The sequence below is a fragment of the Physeter macrocephalus genome, chromosome 17 (assembly GCF_002837175.3).
Source record: "Physeter macrocephalus isolate SW-GA chromosome 17, ASM283717v5, whole genome shotgun sequence".
Lineage (NCBI taxonomy): Eukaryota > Metazoa > Chordata > Mammalia > Artiodactyla > Physeteridae > Physeter > Physeter macrocephalus.
In genome coordinates this window covers 42,662,099-42,678,659 of record NC_041230.1, presented here as the reverse complement: position 1 = coordinate 42,678,659, position 16,561 = coordinate 42,662,099, and the positions used below count along the sequence as shown (strand labels likewise).

Below are 16,561 nucleotides of genomic sequence, written 5' to 3'. Positions count from 1 at the left end.
CCCGTGAGCCATGGCCGCTGCGCCTGCGCGTCCGGAGCCTGTGCTCCGCAACGGGAGAGGCCACAACAGAGGGAGGCCCGCATACCACAAAAAAAAAAAAAAAAAAAAATGTTATCGAACTGATCCAGCAACATATAAAAAAGAGAATACTACATGACTAAATTGGGCTTATTCCATGAATGAAAAGTTGGCTTAACACTGGAAAAACCAATCAGTTGCCACATTAACAAATTAAAAGGAAAACAATCAAATAAGCATCTCAATAGATGTAGTAAAAGTATTTGGTAAAACTCAACATCCATTCATAGCGTTTTTAAAAAAGCTCTTAGCAAACTAAGAAGGAGATATCCTTAATCTGATAAAGGGTACCTACAAGGAACCCCAAACAAACATCATAATAAATGGTGAAACTTTGAAAGCTTTCCCTTCAAGATCAGGAACAAGACAATGCCTTCTGTTGCCTTTCTGGTCAACATTGTTCTGGAGGTCCTAGATAGCCCTATAAGGCGTGAAAAAGTACTTAAAGGAAAAGGTTTAGAATGGAAGAAACAAAATTGTAATTACTTACAGATGATATGATTGTACATATACAAAATATAAGAATCTACGATTTAAATTATTAAGTGAATTTTATTTATAAGATGTTTGGGTAAAAGGTGATATACAAGAATCAGTTCTATTTCTCCATGATTGCAACAAATATTTAGAATATGAAATTTTAAAAAGATGCTATTTATAATAGCATCAAAATATACAAAACCTAGAAATAAAGCTAACAAAAGATGAGTAAAGCCTCTACATAGAAAACAAAAAACATATTATTGAGAGAAATTAAAGAAGACTTAATGGAGATTTGCTCATGGGCTGGAAATCTCAATACTATAAAGATTCAAATTCTGCCCTATGACAGGCTCCAAGATGGCCCCCAGTAACCCCTACTTCCTGGTATTCACACCCTTATATAGTCCTCTCCCACACTGAACCAGGTTGGTCTATGTGACCACAAGTATGTGGCAGAAGAGATGACGTGTCACTTCTGAGATTAAGAGGAAAAGACTGTGGTTTCTGTCTTGTGCACCCTCTTTCTTCTTTGCTGCCTCACTTTCTTTTATTTTTTTAATTTTTAATTTTTTTTGGCTGCACTGGGTCTTCGTTGCTACGCGCGGGCTTTCTCTGGTTGCGGTGAGCGGGGGCTACTCTTTGTTGCGGTGCGTGGGCTTCTTATTGCGGTGGCTTCTCTTGCTGCAGAGCATGGGCTCTAGGCATGCAGGCTTCAGTAGTTGTGGTATGTGGGCTCAGTAGTTGTGGCGCGCAGGCTCAGTAGTTGTGGTGCGCGGGCCTAGTCGCTCCGTGGCATGTGGGATCTTCCCGGCTCAGGATCAAACCCGTGTCCCCTGCATTGGCAGGTGGATTCTTAACCACTGCGCCACCAGGGAAGTCCCCTCACTTTCTTTGAGATCGCTCCCTCTAAGGTACGTGAGCTGCCTCGTTGAAAGCAGCTCGCGGGAGAGGCCACATGGTGAGGAACTGAAGCCTCCAGCTAAAAGCCAGCAAGGAACTAGGACCTTTCCAACAACCAACCACATGAGTGAGTTTGGAAGCAGATTATCCAGCCCCAGTCAAGCCTAGGGATGCCTAGAGTCCTGGCTGACAACTGACATCCTCATGAAAGCCCCTGAGCCAAAACCACCTGGTTAGGCGGCTGCTCTTAGATTTCTGATCCTCAGAAACTGTGTAGGTAATAAATGTCTGTTGTTTTAAGTTGCTGAGTTTTGGAATAATTTGTTGTGGATCAACAGAAAACTTATACATTCTTTTTTTTTTTTCCTTCTGCACCACGCAGCTTGTGGGATCTTAATTCCCCGACCAGGGATTGAACCCAGGCCCTTGACAGTGAAAGCGTGGAGTCTCAACCACTGGACCACCAGGGAATATCCCAGAAAACTTATACATTCTTAAAATAATCTATAGACTTAATTCAATCCCAATCAAAATCCCAACAGAGTTTTTTTTTTTTTTAAGGAACTTGACAAGCTGATTTTAAAATATATATATGGAAATGCAAAGGGCCAAAAATGCAATGCTATTCTTGCCAAGGTACTCTTGAAAAAAAAGAATATAAGAGATTATTAAGTCTTAATATAAAGCTAGAGTGATTGCTTGCTTGGCTATATATCAAACTATACTATAAAACTGTAATAATTAGGATGCTGTGGTGTTGGTACAAGTTCAGAAATTGAGTCATTATTATATTATAGGAAACCTAGAACAGATCCATGCATATATGGACACTTGATTTATTTCACAAATGTCCATGTAAATCAGTGCAGAAAAGACGGTCTTTGTAGGAACACAATCTGAGATGATTTATATTCACTTGGAGAAAAAGGAAACTTGACTCTTGCCTCACGTCATACATTAAAACCAGTTCCAGGTTTTGAGCAAGATGATAGCAGCAGGCGCTGCACAGTCTTCCCAAATCCCCCACAAAACAGTCAGACCAACCAGCTTAACGACAACATCTATAACATAAATAAGTGAAAAGATAAGCTACCAACTCCAAAAGATAGGTGAGTAGGGCTGATTACTCACAGCCATGAGACTGGTGTGAGTAAGCCACTGTCTGGGAGGAGTGGGAGAGAGAGCAAAGGAACATCAGTCTGAGAGCCAGAGAATCACCCTAGATTGAGGGTCCCACTCAACCTGGGAAATTTGACAGGACAACTGACAACAGCAGCCTCAGCTGGAAGGATGTTCTCAGGCTCTAGTTTATCGCTAACTGCAAACATGTCACAATAAGACTGGGTGACGTGGGGCAGCTTAAAACCAAGTTACTTAAACTCCCTTTGAAGACAAAACCTTGTGCCGAGAGAAACCTCTGAGAGTAGAATCTATTTGACTGTGACTGAGACACTGAGGGCAAAGGAAAGATAAAGCTCAGATAAAGGTGGGGAGAAAAAAGAAAAAAAACCCCGAAAAGTATAAAGCTGTATTTTAAAATATATTTGTGGTAACAACAGAAGAGAGAATCTTAGTTATGTGAAGCTACAAAAGGTATCCAGGGCTACCTTTTCCTTCTAAAAGCTTGGAAAAAGTTAGAACGAACAACAGAAAAGGAATAAAAAAGGTGAATGATGAGCAGAATAATATTGCTATAGACAATGAAGACATGCCAGGAAGAGATCACTACAAAACAACGAGAAAAGAAAACATAGAACAGATAAGATAAACAGAAAGTACAGATTTGCATGTACACCTGAATACGTCACTGTTTACACTCAATAGAAATGGTGTGAATGCTCAAGTGAAAAGGAAGCCTTGCTAGACTGGGTTAAAAAACCAAATCCATCTCATCTGTACACTGTTTATAAGAGACACGTTTAGATTATACAGATAGAGAAAGAGTGAAAGTATGATGATTAAAAAAAACCCACACCATGCAAATGCTAACCAAAAGAAACCTATATTAATATTAGACAAAATAGATTTTAAGGCAAAAAGTGTTACTAGAGACAAAGAAGATCACTTTATAATGAAAAGAGTTTCAAGTCACCAGAAAGATATTATAATTTTTATTTAACTAGTAATATAGCTTCAAAGTATATACATAAAGCAAAACATGACAGAACTACAAAGATAAATAGGCAGATCCACAATCATAGTAGTATATGTTAATATACTCTCCTAAAACTGATCAAACAAGCAGACAAAACTATCAGTAAGGCTAAAGAAAACTGAACAACAAAACAGCAAATACATTCTTTTCAAAAAGAGATGCAGGATTTAAAAAAAAGACTATATTGGGCCATAGAGCTGGTCTAAAAAAATTCTAGAGTACTGAAATAATATGGAATATATTCTCTGACCACAAAATAATTTTAAAACATGGTAACTAGAAAAATCCACATCTTTGGAAATTAAGAAACGTCTAATAAACCAGGAGTCAAAAAAGAAGTATTAATAATAGTGAAAATTAGAACACTTTTGAACTTAATGATAAAAAATATTACATATAAATATAAAAACTTGTATGCTGCAGCTAAAGCAGGACTTAGAGGGAGATTTATAATCTTAAGTGTGTATATTAGAAAATAAAGAAGACTACAAGTTAATTCCCTAAGCATTTATCTTTGAAATTAGTTAAAGCAACACTAAGCCAAAGGAAGCAGAAGGAAGGGAATAACAAAGATAAGAGTGGCAATCAATCAACTAGAAAGCAACCATATGATAGAGTGTAACAACAAAGCCCAAAGATGCTTTTTTGAAAAAAAAAAAAAAAAAAGTTGAGAAACCTCTAGCAAGGTTGATCAAGGAACAAAGAGAGAAGGCACAATAACCAATATTAGAAATGAAAAGGGGACATCACATAAAAAAGGTAATAAGGGCTTCCCTGGTGGGGCAGTGGTTGAGAGTCCGCCTGCTGGTGCAGGGGATGCGGGTTCGTGCCCCGGTCCTGGAGGATCCCACGTGCCGCGGAGTGGCTGGGCCCGTGGACCATGGCTGCTAGGCCTGCACGTCCGGAGCCTGTGCTCCGCAACGGGAGAGGCCACGACAGTGAGAGGCCCGCGTACCGCAACAACAACAACAACAAAAAGGTAATAAGATTCATGCTGTGAGACCTAAGGTTTTTATGAGGTTGTCTAAAATGAAAAAACACGTCAGCCGGGCCTCTGGTAGCTCCCTGTGTGCTAAATGTGTCAGTGACAGGATCAAACATGCTCTCCTTATTGAGGAGAAGAAAATCGTTGAGAAAGTATTGAAGGCAAAAGCACAGAGTCAGAAAGCTAAATTAAAAATGAAGGTTTTTTTTGACAGTCTCTTCAATAAGTGGTGCTGGGAAAACTGGACAGCTACATGCAAAAGAATGAAATCAGAACACCTCCTAACACCATACACAAAAATAAACTCAAAGTATATTAAAGACCTAAAAGTAAGGCTGGACACTATCAAACTCTTAGAGGAAAACATAGGCAGAACACTCTTTGACATAAATCACAGCAAGATCTTTTCTGACCCACCTCCTAGAGTAGTGAAAATCAAAACAAAAATAAACAAATGGGACCTAATTAAACTTAAAAGCTTTTGCACAGCAAAGGAAACCATAAACAAAACGAGAAGACAACCCTCAGAATGGGAGAAAATATTTGCAAGCAAAGCAACCGACAAGGGATTAATCTCCAAAATATACAAACAGCTCATGCAGCTCAATATCAAGAAAAACAAACAACTCAATCTAAGAAACGAGAAGAGAACCCTCAGAATGGGAGAAAATATTTGCAAGCAAAGCAACCGACAAGGGATTAATCTCCAAAATATACAAACAGCTCATGCAGCTCAATATCAAGAAAAACAAACAACTCAATCTAAGAATGGGTGGAAGACCTAAATCGACATTTCTCCAAAGAAGACATACAGATGGCCAACAAACACACAAAAAGATGCTCAACATCACTAACTATTAGAGAAATCCAAATCACAACTACAATGAGGTATCACCTCACGCTGGTCAGAATGGCCATTATCAAACCCTCTACAAACAATAAATGCTGGAGAGGGTGTGGAGAAAAGGGAACCCTTTTGCACTGTTGGTGGGGATGTAAATTGATACAGCCGCTATGGAGAACAGTACGGAGGTTCCTTAAAAAACTAAAAATAGAACTACCATACGACCCAGCAATCCCACTACTGGGCATATACCCTGAGAAAACCATTCAAAAAGACACATGCACCCCAGTGTGCTTTGCAGCACTATTAACAATAGCCAGAACATGGAAGCAACCTAAATGTCCATCAACAGAAGAATGGATAAAGAAGATGTGGTACATATATACAATTGAATATTACTCAGCCATAAAAAGGAGCAGAATTGTGCAATTTGCAGAGACATGGATGGACCTAGAGAATGAGTGAAGTAAGTCAGAAAGAGGAAGCAAATATCGTATAATATCACTTATTTGTGGAATCTGGAAAAATGATACAGATGAACTTATTTGCAAAGCAGAAATAAGAGACACAGATGTAGAGAACGGATGTATGGATACCGGGGGTGGGGGGGTGGGATGAACTGGGAGATTGGGATTGACATATATACACTACTATGCATACAATAGATAATTAATGAGAACCTACGGTATAGCACAGGGAACTCTGCTCTGTAAAGCAACTATACTCCAATAAAAATTAATTTAAAAAAATAAAAGAATGAGCCTTTTTTGAGTACCAAAAAAATCAAAAAACAAACAGAAAAAGGTAATAAGAGGATAGTAACAATGTTATACCAATATTTTCACTATATCGATGAAATGGAAGTTCTCTTATTACTGACTCAAGAAGAAACAGAACATCTAAATAGTCCAATAACCCACTGAAAGAATTAAATCAGTAGTAGACAGTCTTCCCACAAAGAAAACACCAGGCCTCAGGTGGCTTCACCAGTGAGTTCAAAGAAGACATAATTTCAATCTTTTATAAACTCTTTCACAGAATTGAGAAAGCGAGAACATTAGCAAAAGTGACACCCAAACTGGACAAAGAGTATGAGGAAGGAAAACTGTGGTCCATTCTCATTCATGAACACAGAGGCAAATCTCCCACACAGACTATTACCCAACTAAAATCAATCTGTATGTAAAAAGGGAGTTATCAGTTTATTAGGAGTCTATCAGATTGGTAAACTTTAAAAAATTCTGACAATACCAAGGGTTGGTGAACTCGCATTGCTGACTGGCAGTTATCTACTGGTTGGCAGTTAGAGGCAGGCACGGCCTATGACCCAGGGATTCCACTCCCGGGTGTACACTGCGGAGGAATACAGGCGCATGTGCATCAAGAGGGTGCCTGTGCAAAAAGAACCATAGCAGCATTTTCCACGATAGCCAAATGTTGAAACCAACACAAATGTCCGGACATAGTAGGATGGATATCTAAACTGTGGTCTAGTCATTTAGGATAGTCTACAGCGGTGAGGATGAGTGAACCTCAGCTGTGGGCAACGGCATGGAGGACCGTCACAAGTCACAACTCTGAGCGAAAGAAATAAAACATTACAGAATGTATATAGTATGATTTCTTTTGCATAAAGTTCAAAAACAGGCAAAACTAAACTATATTGCTTAGGGATGTCTACTCAGGTAGTGAAACTATAAAGAAAGCAAGGAAATAATTAGCATAATAGTCATGGGTGTGGTTACCTTTAGGGATAAAGGAAAATGTTGCCATCAGGATGGGGCAGGATGGGTCTTCTGGAAAAGTTCTATTTTTTGCCTGAGTGCTGATTACAAGTATTCCCTTTTTTGTAATACCTTAAGCTGTATATTTATGTTTTATGCACTTTTCTGTATATTTGTATTTATTTCACGATACAGAAAAGGTTTTAAAAAATATCTTGTGAGGCTGGTGGTGGGCTGAATTGGGAGAGTAGGATTGACATATATACACTAATATGTATAAAATGGATAACTAATAAGAGCCTGCTGTATAAAAAAAAATAAATAAAATTCAAACATTCAAAATAAAATAAAATAAACTTTAAAAAAATATATCTTGGGAATGGTTTTAGTAATAGATGCCTAGTTAGACAAATGAGTGTGTGTGTGTGTGTGTGTTGTACACTTGATACACTATTATGTGTCCCTTGCTGTCCTTTTCACCACATATACTCTATGTGACTTATGTAAGTAGGAAAAACAAGAAGAATATTTTAAATTTGAGCAAGGCAAACAAACACATAATAGAGACAAGTCCCTCTTACATGCCTGAACCAAAGCTCTATGTGGCCCTGGTTTATGTGAGGACTTGGGCAGCAGAGGAAAGGAGAGAACAGGAGTGTGGTCCATCAGTCGATTGTCCCCTGCCCTCCCGACCACCGCCAAGGCTGGCCCAACTAAGGGATGCAGAACGTGGATCCAGAGGCCCCCTGGGCAGAGCCTCCAGCACAGATATGGGGGCGGGGAGGCCCTGGCAGGCAGGGCCATACCTCAGAGTTGGCCGGCACCACAAACTGGGAAGGCAGGCTGATGTCGGGCACCCTGCATTCCGTGGAGAAGGTCACCGAGTAGGGCAGGGGGTTCTCCACCTTGATGGAGGCCGATGTTCTCTGCCGGACAGGGCTCACCATCTCGATGGTTTTGATGATGCCTGAAGGGATGGCCCTGAAACTCACCGTGTAGTATAGGAACTCGTTGGTCACCTCGTTTCGGAAGATCACCTGGGTTCACAGAGAGAGTGGGAGGAAGTGGGGCAGAGCAGCGGGACTAGCCCAGGGTCCTCCGCCGTCTACAGGATCCTTCTCCCTGTTCGCAGTGCGTGGACGCATGAAGCACAGCGACCAGGCTGACACAGGCCCTCCCAGCCCCTGTGGACCCTGCCAGCCAGCCCTTCTCTTCAGGTATTCCGCCCTGGCTTCTCCCAGGTGAGAGAGCATGAAGGAGCCTGGGGTGCTTTAGGAGAGGCTAGAGCAGCACCATCTAGTGCTGAAGATGAAGGTGTCCCCAGTGGGGACAGCTGAGTGGCCCTGGAGAACAATCAAGACCTCAAGAGGTTCATGTTGTGGTGGGCTTCACTCCAATTCCTGCGGCGGCTGGAATAGTTAATATTAATAATAATGATAACGATAATGATAGCATCTAACACTTGATTACTGTGTACTAGGCACTGGAAGTACTTATTTAATTCATACAGTTTGTAGGCAACATGACTATTCCCCTCACCGGTTCTTCTAAACATGAGCAAACGGGCTTAGCAAGTTATTATCTTGCCCAGGGTCACATGCAGAGTAGTATCAGAACCAGGATTTGAACCCAGGTTGGCCTGACTCCAGAGCTCCCACTTGTAACTGCAGTGCATTGTCCCCTCACCCCTGTGTCTGACCTGTTGATAAGCTGCTCCCCTTTTTCAGTTCTTTCCCTGGATGACTGATGATGTTGAGCATTTTCTCATGTGCTTCTTGGTCATTCACATATTTACTTCTGTGACCTAGAGCCTACTCCAGTTTTTTGCTTTTTTTAATACCTTGAGTTGTTTATCTTATTACAATAGGTGGTAATAGTTCTTTACATACCTGCCTTTTAACTTTCAATCTCTTCCTGTCTTTAAATTCAGAGTGCTCTGATACCCTCTGTATTTTAATTGGAGTGTTTAGTCTTTTACATTTAAAGCAATCATTTACGTATTTGGGTTGAAGTCAGCCCTTTTGCTATTTCTTTTCCATTTGTCTCTTATTTTTTCATTCCTTGCTTGCTACTTTCCTGCCTTCTTTTGGATCAATGTATAATCTTTTTTTTTTTTTTTTTTTTTTTTTGCGGTACGCGGGCCTCTCCCCTCTGTATTTTAATTGGAGTGTTTAGTCTTTTATATTTAAAGCAATCATTTACGTATTTGGGTTGAAGTCAGCCCTTTTGCTCTTTCTTTTCCATTTGTCTCTTATTTTTTCATTCCTTGCTTGCTACTTTCCTGCCTTCTTTTGGATCAATGTATAATCTTTTTTTTTTTTTTTTTTTTTTTTTGCGGTACGCGGGCCTCTCACTGTTGCGGCCTCTCCCGTTGCGGAGCACAGGCTCCGGACGCGCAGGCCCAGCGGCCACGGCTCACGGGCCCAGCCACTCCGCGGCACGTGGGATCTTCCCGGACCGGGGCACGAACCCGTGTCCCCTGCATCGGCAGGCGGACTCTCAACCACTGCGCCACCAGGGAAGCCTGGCAGGCGGATTCTTAACCACTGCGCCACCAGGGAAGTCCCTTCACTTGTATTTCAATAAATATATTTACTGGTATTTTTCTGTTCATACCTACAGTTTACAAGTAGCTCTAATTCTCTCCCTACCCTTCTCTATGAATGAGAAAATCTCTTATCTCCCCATTTGCTTCCAAACGAAAGAAAATTTTTTTCATTGCCTTATTTTATCCCTCCTCTTGCTATTTCCTATATTGAGGTCATATGAAATATTAATTTCAGATTTCTTTTCAACAATTATTTGAAATTACCTATCAATTTAATTTTGATTCTTTGTTCATTGTATCCTTGTACTTTCCTCTTGGATTCATTTACAAGAGGAATCATTTTGCTAATTAGAATTAATGTTTCATATTTTCCACTGTATCTGTTAATGTAAACATAAATTGTTTACATATTAAAAAAAGAAAAAATTTTAATTTTGTAGCACTTCTTTCAGATAGGGATTGTGTATATGGGTTGGTTACTTTGAGACTTTGCATGTTTAAAAGTGTCTTTATTTTGCTCTCATGATAGTCTAGTCTGGAAAAGCATTCGAAATTTAAAGTCATTCTAAACAGTTTGAATAGCTTACCCTATTGCTTTTGGTATTCAGTGTTGCCATGAGAAATCTGATGTTATTGTGAATATTACTTCCATCTATTTTCTCTAGAATTATTTAGGACTTTCTCTTTTATCCCAGTTTTCTGAAATTTTGTTCTCATGTACTTAGATGTGAGTTTGTTTTTCATTCACCTTGGTTGGCAACTTGGTGGGTTCCTTCAATTAGAAGACTCAGACTTTGTCAAATAGCTCGGGACATTTTTTTCTTCAGTTATTTCGTAGAGTATTTTCTTCCTTTTATTATCTTGTTTTCCTGTTTTGGGAGCTCCTATTAGATGGGTATTAGAACTTCTTGATATATATTTTATGTCTCATATTTCCTTTCAGCTTTATTGAGATACAATTCACATGCTATACAATTCACCCATTTAAAGTGTACAATTTAGTGCTTTTTAAATATATTCACAAAGTGATCCAACCATCCCCACACTCAATTTTAGAACATTTTCACCACCCCCAAAAGAAGCCCTGTCCCCAGTAACAATCATTCCCACTTTCCCCGAATCCATCCCTTATAGTCCTACACACCACTAGTCTACTTTCTGTTCCTATAGATTTGCCTATTCTGGACATTACATTTAAACAAAATCTATAATATGTGGCCATTTGTGACTGACTTCGTTCACTTAGCATAATGTTTTCAGCGTTCATTTCAGTGTTGCATGAATCAGTACTTTGTTCCCATTACTTTTTATTGCCAAATAATATTCCATTGTATTTATCCATTCACTAGTTGATGGAAATTTAGGATGTTTCCATTTTTTGGCTTTGATGAATAATGATGCTATGAACATTTATGTACAGGTTTTTGTGTGGACGTATGTTTTCACCTAGTTTGGGTATAAATTGCTGAATTCTATGGTAACTCTATGTTTATCCATTTGAGGAACTGCCTGACTGTCTTCTAAAGCAGCTGCACTATTTACACTCCCACCAGCACTGCATGAAAGATTCATGTGCTGCACACCCTTGCCAGTACTTGTTATTCTTTCCTTTTATTCTTGCCGTTTCTTTGTGTTCACATGCTATTTTTTCACTTTAAAGTCTTTCCCTCGGTGGTTCCATCCTCCATCTTGGCTTCAAGTACTACCTGTAAGCGGGTAATTCCTGTATAATTCTCTTCAGCCCTGACCTCTCAGTGAGCTACTGACCCATATGCTCCTTTGCTTTACAGCACTTAGGCCATTTTATAATTATGCATTCATAGTGCAATTATTTGATGAATGTCCATCTCCCTCCACTAGACTGTGTGTTCCAGGAGAACAGAGACTGTGCCTATTTTTGATCATTGCTGCATTACCGCACATCGTATATAGCATATGGCACATGTGCTCAAGAGATGCTTGTTCAATTGATGAATGAATTAGGACAAACAGCTCACGTGTGAAAGACCCTGAGGAGTCTTAGAGTCGATGGCTCTAAGTTGAATCCTGGCTCTGATATTACTAGCTGTGTCAAGGGCTCAGCATGATGCTGGACACTCTATAAGCCCTCAGAAAAGGGGTCTTTTGTTATTATTTTTGTGGTCTGGTGTTTGCTGGTCCACTGTTACCTACGGCTTAAAGATTTTCATGATTCTGCCACCCTGAAGGCTTGGAATGGACCTACACGTTGGCTGGCTAGCCCTACAATCTGGTCTCATCTTAAAGAGTCTGGGAATCCTGAATGCCTTTGCCTGGTCCCTCTAAATGGTCAGCCTAACAGGATAACGCTAGGCTGGCTGTGAGCGGGCATCTTCACCCCCAACACGGGGATCATCAGCCTCAGGGTCAAACCTCTGGGGTCCCAGGGCAGAGCCTTTAACATGTGGATACCTTTGCTGTGTACAGTCCCTCCTTGTGGGAAAAGAAGTTCAGCTTGTAGTCTTTCTTGGAGGCAGACAGCACATCAATGTAATCAAGGCCCTTTAAGGTGACACTTAGGTCGGGCTTCTCCGGTTTCAACATTTCCACAATGACCCGGAATCTGGGGGAGCACAGGGGTGCAAGAAGAGAGGACAGACAAAATGAGACAGTTTGCCCAAAGGAAAGAAGGCAAGGTGCCATCTCCACTCTTGATTTCATGGAAAGCACACGGGTCCAGGGTTCTAGTCTTCACTCTGTCACTAACAATAACAGTAGCTACCATTTACTAACCGCCTATTTTGTGCCAGAACTGAGTCGCTGCACCACACGTGTTACATCACAGGCTTTTAGCCCTCACAGTGCCTGTCGGAGGTACCTCTCGTTATCCTCTCCATCTTACTAGGGAAGAAATTGAGGCTGAGAGAAGGAAGATGACAGCTCAGTTAACAATGCCTAGTTATTGGCAGAACTAGCACTTCAGCTTGGGTCTGGGCCTTCATCCACTATGCTGAGCAGGCAGTTCTTTTCTCCCAGCCTTTGGCTTCTTTTCCATAAAAGAAGGGGACCAGGCTGGTTGGCCTCAAGCTCCTCTAGGTCTTCTGTTCTCCTCCACTCTCACTGCAAGTACAAGATCCAAGGGACGTCCTTCTCTGGCCAGTGGCTTAGGTGATAAGACAGGGCTTTCAATAATAACAACCACGATTATCGTTTTGATAATAATAATGACAGCTAACATTTACTGAGCACTTATTTTGTGCCAGGCTCTGTTCTAGGAGATTTTCAAGTTATCAGCTGCTCAAAGAGAGCGCTGAACAGGAGACTCTCTCTGGGGCTCAGGTCAGGCAATGCCTGGCCACAGCACAGAACTTTGACTCTTTAGCCCCCACTGTCCTCTAGGGGCCCTGACCAGGGGAGGGGCTAGGCTCGATGGTGCGAGTCCTCCCCCCATCTCCCCCACTCCCTCACCTCTGGGGCTTGTTCAGCCAGTTGGTGATTGGCAGGAGCTCAGTGTAGGGCGTCTTACATGGCACTTCACGGTAGATATTGGCCACGGCTTTGGGGAGCTCGGAAGTCCCATGCAGTACATATAGCCAGCCGGTCCCATCTGGGAGGGGGAAGAAGAGGGTGCCCTAAGAGAAGAAGAAATGTGGTCAGAATGACACAGAGGGTCCTTTATTAGCTACCTCTCAGGCATGGCAGTAACACAGAATTAATGGAGGCTCTGCAAATAAGCATAACACTTTTGGAAAGCAGCTTGGGAATCTGTTCCCAAGAGTCATAAAAATGTTCATGTGTATTTGAACCAGGGATCCCATCCCAAGGAACTTACTGAAGAAAAACCCCTACAGCAGAAAAAGTTACATATTTACATACACGTGTATATTAGAACTACTTATATTGATGAAAATTTAGAGATAACTTAAACATCCAACAACTGGGGGATGTTAAATAAATTATGGAACTGTCATTCAATGAAATATTAGTCAGTCGTTAAAAATGATTATCCCAGGGCCTCTCTGGTGGCGCAGTGGTTGAGAGTCCGCCTGCCGATGCGGGGGACACGGGTTCGTGCCCCGGTCCGGGAAGATCCCACATGCCGCGGAGCGGCTGGGCCCGTGAGCCACGGCCGCTGAGCCTGCGCGTCAGGAGCCTAAAAAAAAGATTATCACAAAGATTACATAGTTAAATAGAAAAATGCTCATGATATAATGTAAAGTAAAAGTAAACAGGATGCAAAACTGAGGATGCTGTGATGGCAGCTATGGCTGTATTTGAATAAGGATTGGTAGTGAAGACAGAAGAAAACAACAGTTCTTTGTGGGGAGGGGAGGTGGAAGACTGTGGCTTCTTTTCTTTTTTTGATTTTTATTACAGTCACTATGATGCTATTTGTGCACTTACACTAAGTATTTGCTCGATGCTTAGTTGAGGACTCCATTTTAGAACTGAGCCCCTGGTTCCAAGAGAATCCCCTCAACAGGAAAATACACGGACGAAAGGGGAAGTTTTGGACTTTATAAGCTTTGGACATGATTCCCCGTGGATCCAATATCATTTGTGGGGACCCCTCTTGTCCTAACATTCTCTCTACACAACTCCTCCCTCCAACATGCCAGGAAAACAGTGGGGGAGGGGGGGCTCGGCCTACCTGATGCTTGCGGTTCTCCACATTCAAGGTGCGGGGCCGGTAGGTAATCTCATAGGGCTTGTTTTGCTGATGGGGCTCCAGGGTGATGAAGTCGGGCCCCTCCCAGTGCTCGCCTTCGAAGATGGGGTGCAGATTCCAGGTTTGGTTGGTGCGGTTTGAAAGCATGATGGTCTGTATGTGCTTGGAGCGTACCTGGCAGGTGAAATTCACCACCTGGAAGAAAACAGGCACCTTAAGCAGGCAGTGGAATTTACAAATCTGGAGTTCAAGGAAAGGTTCAGGCCATATATATATATATATATAGATAGATATAGATCTATATATAGTCTATCTATCTATCTATCTATCTATCTATCTATCTATCTATCTATATTTGGGTGTTGTCAGTATAGCAATGTTTTTTTCAGGCCAAGAAACTGGATGAGATTATCAAGAAGTAAGTGTATTTAGGAAAAAAGAAGGAATTTCAGGACTAATTCCTGACTGGCATGTTCCAATGTTAAGAAAAATCAGAAGAGGAGATGAGAAGCAGCAGCTAATAAGGTGGGAGGAAAACCAGGAGAGGGTGGTACCCTGGAGGCCATGTAATGAAGGAAGTGCGTGAAAGAGGAGGGGCTTGTTCAAGGCGTCAAATGCTATCGACAGGTCAAGTAAGATGGGCGGTGAGAACTAGCCATTGAGCTTAGCAACATGGACAATGTCGCACTGGTGTGAAGAGAGTCAAAGAGATCACCCGTGGGACAAGAATAGAGTTTAGCAAGAGACCCACACACATATTATCAATTGGTTTCTGACCAAAGTACAAAGGCAGTTCAGTGGAGAAAGGATAATCGATTAAATAAATGCTGCTGGAACAACTGGATATCCATGTACAAAAAAAATGAATTTTGATTCATGTCTTACACTACATACAAAAATGAACTCTAAACAGACTGAAGATCTAAATTTAAAACTTGTGTCCTGAATATACAGAGAGCTCTCAAAACTCAATAGTAAGAAAACAAACAACCCAAATAAAAATAGAAGATCTGAACAGACACTTCAACAAAGAAGACATATGGATGGCAAAAAAGTACCTGAAAAGATGCTTAACATCATTAGTCATTAGGAAAATGCAAATTAAAAACCACAATGAGATATCACCATGTACCTGTTAGAATGACTAAAATTAAAAAAAACTGACCATATTAAATATTGGCAGGGATGCGGCACAAGTGGAAATGTCAGACGTGGCTGACGGGAATGTAAAAGGACACAACCACTTCGGAAAACAATTTGGTAGGTTCTTAAAAAGGTAAACATATACCTACCCTATGACCCAGCCATTCCACTCTTACATACTTACCCAAGAACATGAAAGCATATATTCTTTCCAAGACTTGTACATACACATTTATAGCATACTGCATGATTCCATTTATATAACATTGTTGAAACAACAGGAGATGGAGATCAGGTGTCTATGACCATAGCAGTGTTGCCAGGAACTATCAGGTTTCCACTATTAGGTTTCCAGGAAAAGGGCGAGCAGAGGATTAACCCGAGCCCATTTTTTAACCATAGAGAAAGCGAAAGGTGTTCACCCCTTACTTACAGAGCTTATGACAGAATTTGATCTAGCCAGAGATGTCAATACAACCTTCCCTGAGAATGAGATGCTTGAGTTGAGAGCTGAAGAAGAAATAGGAATTAACTAGATGAAGAGGGGGAAATGAATATATCCGCGGTGGGAACAGCATGTGCGAAGGCCCCGTGGTGGGAGGGAGCAGGTCTACATGTTTGATGTGGGCACCAAGGACTGTTTGAACAGGGCCACTTGTTTCTAGAAGGCCTGACTGAGTTCTCCTGTGGGGTTTGCTGGGCCCACTCTGGCCACTGGCCCATCTGTGGGCAACACCTACTGACCTCTTTTACCGAAGGTGGTCCCACGCAGACTCCAGACAGGGTTAGGCTCAGAGGACTGCCACCCTGGATGAAGCAGAGCAAGTTTTTATGGAGGATCTCCTTGCCCACCTCAGTAGGATGGTAAGTCACTTCGAAAGAAACCTCCATGCCTGCGGTGATGTAGCCCTCTTCCGGGCTGATGGAGAAATGAGGCTGAAATTTTTTGGCATCCCATTTAAACCTTTTCCAAGACAGAAGGAGACAAAGTAGTTTACTAATATCCTTGGGGTGTCCTCAATCCTGCTGAGAAAAGAGATTTTGCCTGCGCTTTTAGTTGGATAGCATACTGCA

General features: G+C 41.4%; 1 protein-coding gene across 1 annotated transcript in view; it reads right to left on the bottom strand.

The window, feature by feature from the left end:
• LOC129391399 (hydrocephalus-inducing protein homolog) overlaps nt 1–16,445 on the bottom strand; it is a 24,244-nt gene extending 7,799 nt beyond the window's left edge. The window contains exons 1-5 of the mRNA XM_055078815.1: nt 16,232–16,445; nt 14,327–14,539; nt 13,144–13,307; nt 12,148–12,298; nt 7,976–8,206 (exon numbers count right to left, since the gene is read on the bottom strand). Coding sequence (XP_054934790.1) covers nt 7,976–8,206; nt 12,148–12,298; nt 13,144–13,307; nt 14,327–14,539; nt 16,232–16,378 — 906 coding nt within the window. The 5' untranslated portion in view covers nt 16,379–16,445. The remainder of the gene's footprint in view (nt 1–7,975; nt 8,207–12,147; nt 12,299–13,143; nt 13,308–14,326; nt 14,540–16,231) is intronic.
• Between the last annotated feature and the right edge of the window lie 116 nt (nt 16,446–16,561).